General features: G+C 42.0%; 2 protein-coding genes across 5 annotated transcripts in view; one reads left to right on the top strand and one right to left on the bottom strand.

The window, feature by feature from the left end:
• Nucleotides 1–10,722, bottom strand: part of LOC111866556 (b(0,+)-type amino acid transporter 1) — a 29,630-nt gene that overhangs the window by 14,525 nt on the left and 4,383 nt on the right. Inside the window, exons 1-2 of one of the 4 annotated variants that reach the window (XM_023855613.2) lie at nt 3,554–3,572; nt 36–89 (exon numbers count right to left, since the gene is read on the bottom strand). The exons of 1 other annotated variant lie outside the window; for it this stretch is intronic. The gene's annotated coding sequence lies outside the window, so the exon portion shown is untranslated. Of the gene's footprint in view, nt 1–35; nt 90–3,553; nt 3,636–10,722 lie in introns of those variants that run through there. 2 more of the 4 variants (XM_023855614.1, XM_033752311.1) reach the window with 2 other exon arrangements.
• LOC111866566 lies at nt 479–8,056 on the top strand. Its single transcript, XM_023855632.1, has 3 exons — nt 479–511; nt 4,747–7,465; nt 7,830–8,056. Exons 1-2 carry the CDS (start codon nt 479–481, stop codon nt 6,043–6,045), a joined length of 1,332 nt encoding a protein of 443 aa, XP_023711400.1. The 3' UTR covers nt 6,046–7,465; nt 7,830–8,056.

Here is a 10,722-nt window from a genome sequence, read left to right on the forward strand (position 1 = left end):
CGTGCGCCTGAGTAACGAGGTTACGGAGAACTTACCGGTCAGGTGTTGCCCGCGAGCTGCCTGGAGACAAACTGCGGTCTGTCACGCACCTGCAACAGCAGACAAGCAGTCAGGGCTCCTATCAACTCATACGGTCTTGCGTGACTTGCCCCCAACCTACCTCCCCGCCATCTCTAAAAGCCTCGACGGCTCAAAACCCTATGGGTCTCCACGGCCTGTTACAGGGAGTGTTTTATTTTTACCTATTTGACGACGCCGCCAGAGACAAATGATGCCTAAGAATGGATGTGGAAGGAAACGGTAGTGATCTTGTCAAGAAGAACTGAGGAAAACTGTGAGGAATTCAGCCAGGATAACGGATGTGCCGGCCAGTTCAGAGCTACAGCGCTCGGTACAGTACTGGTGCTCACAGAATGTTGCATGAAACTTTGGCCCATAACAGATCGCTTCTGCATGATTTCTTCATTTTATGCGAGGGATGAGTGATTTGGGGAATGGACATGTAGCACGGGTCAGTAATTTTTATCGCGCGCCCTCTGATATTGCCTTTAAGTTTCCAATTTGTGGACGACAATTTCTGGTCCCCTCTTAGAAACAGCGTGAAATTGGCGGAACAGACAAGAATCTTACCAAAATCAGCTCACCAGTTCTCTAGTTACCAGACCATCTGGAATACCATTTACTCGTGCAGAGAACCGCAAAATGGCATGAGACAAAAAACACGAATTTTATTTATCCTCTGCGGCTTTTGCTCGGAACAGTTCCAGTTTTTTGTAACACCCGTTGTGAACTCAACGGAACATCCAACCGATTTTTTTTTTATAATCTTTCGCGCTATTACCTCCCCCTGCTTTCTCCCGCATTTCTTTACAGTCCTACATATTATCGAATGGTACATGGAGGCCGAAGTTTACACCATCTCCCACCAATAACACCCACAAACAGTCAACCATAAACCGTCTCCTGTATGTAACATATCTACATTAAAATATTGTTAGTATCCGCGAAATAGACACGATATGCGGGTGAAGAAAGTCTGAAGAACGTAAACTGAACATTTTTTTTAAGTTTCTTATTGTAAAAATTGGTTCGCGTAAGTTCGTTTATCATAGGAAGTAACCACGGCGGTAACGGGGACTTGACCTGTCGTGAATACTCATGGAGTGGACACTGCAAGACAACGTTGCTGGCGCGAGGCCTCGTTGCCGGACAGTTCGTTGTTTTGTTGATTCAGCGGTACGCAGACTGCAACATGTGACGACAACAACCTGATGACGCACGGTCAGCGTGCGCATTTTTGCCAAGTTTCGTTGAGAATGTTGCAACATGGCCTCGAGTCTGGAATGCTTACATGTGGAAACCAAGGTGACTGAAATTATATAACTTTCTCTGCGTGATTACTGGCTCATTACAGGCAAGTCCATTCCAAGGGCTGTGAACCAAGGCCTTTAAGCTACATTGAATGAGTAATTCTTGGGAGCAGTTTCCCTTGGAAATGCCAGGTTAGAATCTCGGCAGCAACAGCAACTATCCTCAATGTAAGATTTGAGGCTTTCACGGCGGTGACTATGAAGAAAGCAGTCTTCTGGGATTTGGCACCGTGTATATGTGGTGTTAACCGACGTTTCGGAGGAACGTATACACGGTGCCAAATCCCAGAAGACTGCTTTCTTCAACTATCCTCAAGTTTTTCATCGTTTTACTCAGCCCTCCCAGGAAAATTCCAGAAAGTTATTTTCACAGTCCACGGCCGCTCCCGTCAAAATCATCTACCAGTCGTCCAACCATCTGACACAATATAATCTGGAAACCGGGAAGAGTTATACCTTCTGGGTTGTAACGCCGTGTAGTGCGTCGAAAGTTAATCGACGTTTCGGAGGAATGCTGCCTCTATATTCAGGATCGAATAATAAGCCAAGAAAGAACCAGCCTGAATCAGGTAACAATCAGAGCTGGAGGCGATGTATTCCTACGAAACGTCGGTTTATTTTCACCAGACTACACGGCGTTATAACCAGAAGATATAAATCTTCATAAGCATCGGAGTGGGAACATCAGGTCCTACATAGACAGTGACAGAATCGTGAAACAGCTCCCTTCTCCACACACACTTACAGGGTGTTTCACGACTTTAGGGCATAACTGCAGGAGGTGATTTCCTAGGTCTTTGTGATCAAAAAAGTTCATATAAACATGTGTCCGATTTTGGACGGTTACGGAGTTATGACCGTTTTAAACTCAGAATAGAAGGTAACGATTACTGACAATAAACGGAACAAATAAACCAGCATAATACATGATACATTTAAAGTATGAATGTACAGTTAACTTCGTGAAATTACCTTTAATTTGAATTGATTGGTGCTTAAAGCTGATTTTCGAAAATGTCACCGCCGGCCGCAACACAGGCTGCCGCTCGGTTGTGAACCGCGCCGGACATACCAACCCACCACGCCTTAGGTACATCTCTAGTGTCAAGATAACGAGAACGCTCTGTCTGTAGCTGACTAAAGATAGCGACCCGCCAGCTGACAGACGCGGTTCACACGAGGGCGTGTACGAGAATGAAAAAAACGGTCTAACTCCGTAACCGTCCAAAATCGGACACATGTTTATATGAACATTTTTGATCACAAAGACCTAGGAAATAACCTCCTCCAGTTATGCCCTAAAGTCGTGAAACGCCCTGTATATATACAACGTGACTTAGAGTCGTGTTTCCTTCCTCGTGGGAATCCCGCCGCTGAGAGGAACGGCTGCGTTTCAAGTACGGGGAATTCCCCTTGAACGTATCTGAGAATTTGAGTCAAAGTTCCGACACCGGTTCTGCTGATCATGCAGGTTACTGTGTTACCCCGCTCCTGTGAGGGAAAGCGCAGCCTAGTCTGTGGCTGGTTGCGACTCTACGATAAGGAGTTCGATTTCCAGTCGGGAGAAGGTTTTCATTTTGCGACCTACGTCAAAACCGGTGTTGGGAGACAAGGAGGGTTTTCGAAACTTCGGTAAATAAAAAGTGTGAAGACCCATTTAAGGGTGCAACTGCTAGGCCTAAGGCCGCGTTAAGTGCATACCGTCCTGATGCTCTTCTGCGTCGGCCGGAAGTGATTTCTAACTAAAATTATTTACGCTGTGATGTAATGAAACGAATCTCGACTATTAACCGTAATCTGTGACATAACTTCACTGCACTGAACAAATATTTGTCATACACGAGACTCAAGGCTGTCAGAAGCGGCCTTCAGAAGTTGCACTGTTCCTACATTCAGTTCCGGTATCTGTGAGACCTTCTTTTTTGTAGATAAAAGCCTCGAGCTATGTGGGATGGATGTAGCAATGGTTGACACGAATACACACTGATATTAGATTCTGGTTTCGCCACACAAACAACGATACAGAGCAGGTTGTGATCTCCTACAGTGAATATGGAGACAGGAAATCTCTCCGAAACGTTCATATCCACCTAGCATACTATGGAATTATGCCCCCATAAGACCACAATATAAATATATTTAACTTTCACGCAACGCAAAGTGCTTAAAACAATACAGCTTACAGAAGCAGCAATCACAGCCCCCTTGATCTCCTGACTTCCTGTGTGACGCGTCATGCCTCAACAGTGAAGTTATACAGGCTGCTTTCAGTACGGTTTTGTTAATAGGATGCGTTTTAAGCGACATATATGTCTTAGTCCCATTGTTGCAATATTTACATTTCAAAGAACAGTAATTCTTTCGTCAGATATTGTGGGGCCTGATACAGTTCAACAGACAGACACATTAACATTTTAATGACACAATAACTACAAAAATATTCCTGGTAGCCGTATCAAGACTTTTGTATTTTTAATAGGATTGTTTGCTGTCTGGAAAACTAAGATATCTCCTTACAAAAGTTCATCAGCCGCCATATTGTTATTTCTTTCACATTTAAATTACTTGAAACATTTACATTAACAATTGTAACCAACAGCATGGAGTTGATTAAAATGATTTGGACACTTCTGTTACATCCCTTAGCAATCTTTTCGCTCGGAATGCTTTGGGGACTAGATCCATGCGAAGAACAGAGGGGTCATTCGTTGAAGAATAATTAAAATTTGGTGACAAGTGTGTCACATGTTAATGTATTCACTCCAAGCTGGAAGAACTGTTTGTTTAACACGTGTGTTTCGTGCTTATGTTAGAGAGAGAGAAACTAGAGGAACGTCAGTTCGGAGCGTAAGATTTATCCAGGACGCGAGCAGTGCTGACTAACCTGGATGTTCGTGAACGAATATTATTCGCTTTAAGTAACAAGTTTCTCTCCGCGGACCTACTGGAGAACACCGAAATATAATACAAAATGTACTTCATACTCTTACCAATATGTACGGTAGACACGGCGGTTAAAGCAATATACAAGTGTTGTGGCAGAGTTTTTGTATTAAAGAGTTCTGTTTTATGCGATATAACGCCGTGTAATGTGTTGAAAGAAAGGAGACGGTTAGGAGGAATATGTCGCCTTCGTCTTCAGGGTAGAAGATGGAGGTAATATGTTCTTCTGAAACGTCTTTTGCACTTCAGCTGACTAAACGGCGCTTTGTTCCAAAAGACAGAGCCCTCCACAACCATTGCAGTGTTTGGATGCTCCTCCAATCCACATTCCACATTGTTTTCGCTTCAATAAGTGAGTAAAGTTTAATTTCTCAACTTGAATGTCGTTCCCCTAAACTTCCGGGCACTGACAAGGATAACCAGCACATCATAGGGGAGTGACTGCAACCAGTTATGCAGCTCACTGCAACAGTCACAAGGCCGTCCGACTGGTCTGACATCTGACAGTGGCACATGTTACTGCCTTACCGACGGGCAGCGAACAGTACAAAGCAATACCGGAACTGTTTGCAAGCCTCACCAATTGCTCGGTGGTCTGACATCTGACAGTGGCACATGTTACTGCCTTACCGACGGGCAGCGAACAGTACAAAGCAATACCGGAACTGTTTGCAAGCCTCACCAATTGCTCGGTGGTCTGACATCTGACAGTGGCACATGTTACTGCCTTACCGACGGGCAGCGAACAGTACAAAGCAATACCGGAACTGTTTGCAAGCCTCACCAATTGCTCGGTGGTCTGACATCTGACAGTGGCACATGTTACTGCCTTACCGACGGGCAGCGAACAGTACAAAGCAATACCGGAACTGTTTGCAAGCCTCACCAATTGCTCGGTGGTCTGACATCTGACAGTGGCACATGTTACTGCCTTACCGACGGGCAGCGAACAGTACAAAGCAATACCGGAACTGTTTGCAAGCCTCACCAATTGCTCGGTGGTCTGACATCTGACAGTGGCACATGTTACTGCCTTACCGACGGGCAGCGAACAGTACAAAGCAATACCGGAACTGTTTGCAAGCCTCACCAATTGCTCGGTGGTCTGACATCTGACAGTGGCACATGTTACTGCCTTACCGACGGGCAGCGAACAGTACAAAGCAATACCGGAACTGTTTGCAAGCCTCACCAATTGCTCGGTGGTCTGACATCTGACAGTGGCACATGTTACTGCCTTACCGACGGGCAGCGAACAGTACAAAGCAATACCGGAACTGTTTGCAAGCCTCACCAATTGCTCGGTGGTCTGACATCTGACAGTGGCACATGTTACTGCCTTACCGACGGGCAGCGAACAGTACAAAGCAATACCGGAACTGTTTGCAAGCCTCACCAATTGCTCGGTGGTCTGACATCTGACAGTGGCACATGTTACTGCCTTACCGACGGGCAGCGAACAGTACAAAGCAATACCGGAACTGTTTGCAAGCCTCACCAATTGCTCGGTGGTCTGACATCTGACAGTGGCACATGTTACTGCCTTACCGACGGGCAGCGAACAGTACAAAGCAATACCGGAACTGTTTGCAAGCCTCACCAATTGCTCGGTGGTCTGACATCTGACAGTGGCACATGTTACTGCCTTACCGACGGGCAGAGAACAGTACAAAGCAATACCAGAACTGTTTGCAAGCCTCACCAATTGCTCGGTGCTCTAGTCAGCTTGTGATCCAAGATTCGATTCCCGTCTGATCAACAACTTCTTAAAATTTTTTTGTGACCCAGCAATCGTAAATTTTCATGTTCTGTGACAGTCCAAACCTTTTACAATTCTCCACGGGACGCTATGGTCCTCTTAGTCATTTCGGAAGAGTGACTGATTTATTAGCAAGTTATGACTTGCTTTTCGCACCTGGACAGAAACAACTGCCTCATTTTGTTACCTGATCTCACAACCCTATGGGCATTCAAGGCCTGTTACAGGCATACATTTACTTTTTTTTTTTGTGTGCAACCTTTTTTTCCCATTGTCTTTGTTCTCTGAAGACATGCTAATATCATCTTCATCTGTTCTTTGGTAATTTATCTTCAAATTCTCTCCTTTTTTTCTATCTTATTCTGTTTCTCTCGTCTACAGATCTCACAAATCTTGTCTGAGCATCCGAGCTGCCTCTGTCCATGCCCATGCATCACAATGAGCATGCTGTTCTTTTTAAGTCAATGCATTGTTTTTACCTTCGTCAGTCTTCACTTCCAAAGTACATCCCTAACTAAGCAGTAAAATTTGTCTGCATTTGTTATCTTTCTCTGATATCTTCTTGACTCTTTGGTTTGTTACCTTCCCCTCCCCACTGTGTTTGCCACACTGGTGTTGTAATGATGAGTAAAGCAAGCAGGAACAGATGAGCAAGACATGTAGCATTGTAACGCACCGATGCACATCTAAATGCATTATATGACTTTGTTATTTCATAGCAGACTAAATGAGCATTTCTGGTGTCTGGATATTCTCCATAATTTAAGTTTTAGCTGATATATCTGGTCCATGTTATCCTGTTTATGCCAGTTACATGGAAAGTGAGACTTATATCATAACATCTGTCCATCCATCAGTCTGTGTGTGCTAATATTCGTAATGTCCGAATGAAAGTACAGCAAAGACTTTCACATTTATTTACTTTCCTGCCTCACTAGGCATTACACCCTTTCCAGTGAACTTCTCTTCCTCGAGGACAGAAAGCTGTTCAGTTGGTTACAGCAGCAAACTGACTTGCTGTAGGTTTCAGGCCAGAGATGAGCAACCAGCAACCAGTCACAAAATGTCCCTGCCATTGAAGTTGATCTCTTAGCTGGAAAGATCTGGAGGGGTTGACTTCAACATATAACATCACTTTCATGAGTACAGTTTTGCATATATAAATATTTGTTATTCCAACTTCCAGATGCTCTAAGTATCTCAACCACAATCTTCTGGGATGTAATGCCACTGGAAGTCCCCTGACATTACAGAGGAACCTGTCTCCTCCATCTACAGGGTAAATGAATCAGCCACACAAGAAAGTAGCACTGCTTATTGCCTGCTTCATGTTGGTTCCTTGCTTGGCTTACACTTTTACCCTGAAAGTGGAAGTGCTACATCCTCCAAAAAGGTCAGTGAGTTTTTACCTAATTACACTGCATTACATCCGAGAAGGCTCTACTGTTCCTAGTTATCGCGGTAATAAACTCAGATACAGTAGCTTTAAGTATCTTTACAGTGTCATGAAAATCAGTGCTAGACTTACACACACAAATATGTGACACAATGACAGGTTTTTAAAACGAAACATTTCCATTTTAAGTATATATTGTTAAGTGAGTTAAGTATTTTTGGTTGCCATTGTCTATATTATCCTTCGCCATGCTGCTAAAAATTAACAATATCTTTCGCCATGCTGCTAAAAATTAACAATATCTTTCGCCATGCTGCTAAAAATTAACGATCTCATTTTACAAAATTTCATCTCTTCTTAGGTCATGCAGATCCACAGGATTTCCACCCAGTGTGACCAACATTGCAGTGAGTAGTGGCAGCTTTCATGCCAGCAACATCTGTAACAAATCGCTGCAGACATCCAGACACCACCAGGGGTTCAGCATCACAGCTGCAGTCGAGTGTGCATCCTGCTGCTCCTCAGGCATCTGTCATCAGAGGGATTCTGAGGGCTCAGAAGGACATTTTGGTGATAAAAAGAAAGTTTGGATGAGGTCAGCAGTCTGTGAAAACACAGAGTCGCCTGTACAGGTCAGAATGCCAATCCTCTTAATTACTTCTACATGACCAGTCTCTCCATTCCAACTCCCCCCTCCCCAGCTGCCCAAAATAAGATTAATAATTACAAATTGGGAGGAAAGTATAATGAACGGAGACAGCAATCTGCCTGTATTGATAACTGACCCACCAAATACTACAAATGTAGAACCTGGATGAGTGATCACTGTTACTGTTATATTACATTGCATTTCCTTGATCCAGAGTTAGTCAAATGACTGTAGGATGTGGAACATGTCATATAAACACAAAGAATATCCAAAAACAGCAATAACAACAATGGTTACACATAAGGTTATTCAGAGATACATCACATTGTCAACTCATGCTATATTTATACACCCTTTAAATCTCATATTGCCAACTTACACAACCCTCACATGGATGAGTCACTATTCAGGCAATAGGCATGCATCAACAGAGTAGCACAAGTTTGTGATTAAGGGGGCATTAACCTGCAATGCTATAAAAATCACACATTCTACTAAACTTTGCCTCATAAATCAGGTTTCCATGTTATCTTCACAAAAATTTGCATACCTATTCAATAATGTCTAGTCTTTTGATATACCACATCCAGAATTATCTTATTCTGTACTTATAGTCTGTAATCGTTAATAAATTGTTATAAATAATTTAACACATTATGATAAACATTGTACCTTTTCTCATTAACTACTAAGTATCCAGGTCTGAAACTTTTTTTACATTTAGAAAACAAGAGTATTTAAAAAGTGAACCATTTAGAAATTGCATCTTGCCTCTCATTCTAAATTTAAAAAATTTTAAACAAATTATATAATTTTCTATTGTTATTATTTTTTTAAAAAATGTTTTTCTCAAAATTACATTTCTAAATGATTCAGATTCTTCTAGTACACATGACAGTGAACCACAAAAAATTTCAAGTCAATAGGTTGATTAGTTTCTGAGAAAAGGTACATTATATCAGTAAAACTGAAGTTTGCAGGGGGGAAAAAGCAAAAAAACAAAAATGCTGCATTTTCATGCTATAATTTTGTATTCTGAACTTTCTTTGATGCAATTAGTGTTCTCCTGCTCCATAATCTGCCTCCTTTTGCTTCTCTTCATCATCTTGCCCTCTAGCTGCTTTTTCTTTTCTTTCTTCTCTCTTATTGGGCACCGCTTTTTGTCCTGATGCTTCATCCAGTTTCTGCAACGTTGTAACACGCCGAACTCCAGGAACAATTCCCATCTTGTTCAGAGCTTTTGCCCTTGCAATATTGCCATCACTGAATCAAGCTACATCAGCATCAACAGCTGTCTCAACTGTAAACTGGGATGCAAACCCTGCCAAAGCATACCATTGAGTGACTCCTTTATATTTTGAGTTCTATCGAGACGGCCGAGCAGAGCGGACGTGTATAGGACAACGCTCCGTGAGGCACGTGCTTTATAGTGAAAGTTGTAGTGAGGTGACCTCTGTAAACGTTATCTAATAGTCAAATTGATTAACGCCAACATGCAGCAGTATTGCAACGATCAACCAATGAGTCAGCCTGGCATGAAGGATGACAACAGATATCAACAACAGCAACGGTTCCTGAGGCAACCAACCCAACCATCCCAACAGACAACAAAAAAAAGTAAACAGTACTATCATAGGATGTCATCAACTAGTGAAGATGATGCTACCATCCAGGATTCAAATGAAAACATGTGGCAAAAAGTGAAGAACACAAAAAGAAGGAAGGTAAATCAACCTGTCAGTCAAAACATAACCTTAACAAACAAATATAGTCAACTAAATGCAGAAGATGATGAAAACACCACCACCAAAATAATGGAGAATAAAATCCAGAAACCACCTCCAATATTTGTATCTGGCGTAACAAACTATCAAGACATGGTACATAACCTGAGCAGCATAGTTGAAATAGAACAGTACACTACCAAAACCTTAGTAGACAACACTATAAAAATTAACTGTCATACTCCAGACACCTATCGTAAACTTGTACAATATATACGTGAAAAGAATATCATTCATAATACATACCAACTGAAAGAAAATCGTGCCTTCAGGATACTCATTAAACATTACATTTTTCAACTAACCTACAAGAAATTGAACAAGAACTCAATAAAGAAGGACACAAAGTAAGAAATATCATAAATGCAAGAAGCCGGATGACCAAAGAACCACTTAACGTATTTTTTGTCGATTTAGAGCCTGCCACTAACAACAAAGAAATCTACAAACTAGCAAGACTACAAAACCAAACAATTGTAACAGAACCTCCAAAAAAGGCCAAAGGGATCCCACAGTGCATGCGATGCCAACAATATGGTCATACAAGATCATACTGTAACAAACCGTATGTACAATGTTATATTTTAGCGTCCTGTTGCACTGATTTAAGTTCATGATTTGTTTATTCCGTCTTGCAGTGCATACACTTATCTATCTTCTTCTCTCACTCTCACTACATGTTTCGGCATAAAAATGCCATCTTCAGGTGCTACTCAATTCACGTCAAACTAGTACATTGTATGCCTTGTCTTCACTTTAAAATAACTAAAATATATGTCCATCATATATATTGACAAATGTCAATCGTAAAAATATTAAAA

Source organism: Cryptotermes secundus, unplaced genomic scaffold (assembly GCF_002891405.2).
Source record: "Cryptotermes secundus unplaced genomic scaffold, Csec_1.0 scaffold575, whole genome shotgun sequence".
Classification (NCBI taxonomy): domain Eukaryota; kingdom Metazoa; phylum Arthropoda; class Insecta; order Blattodea; family Kalotermitidae; genus Cryptotermes; species Cryptotermes secundus.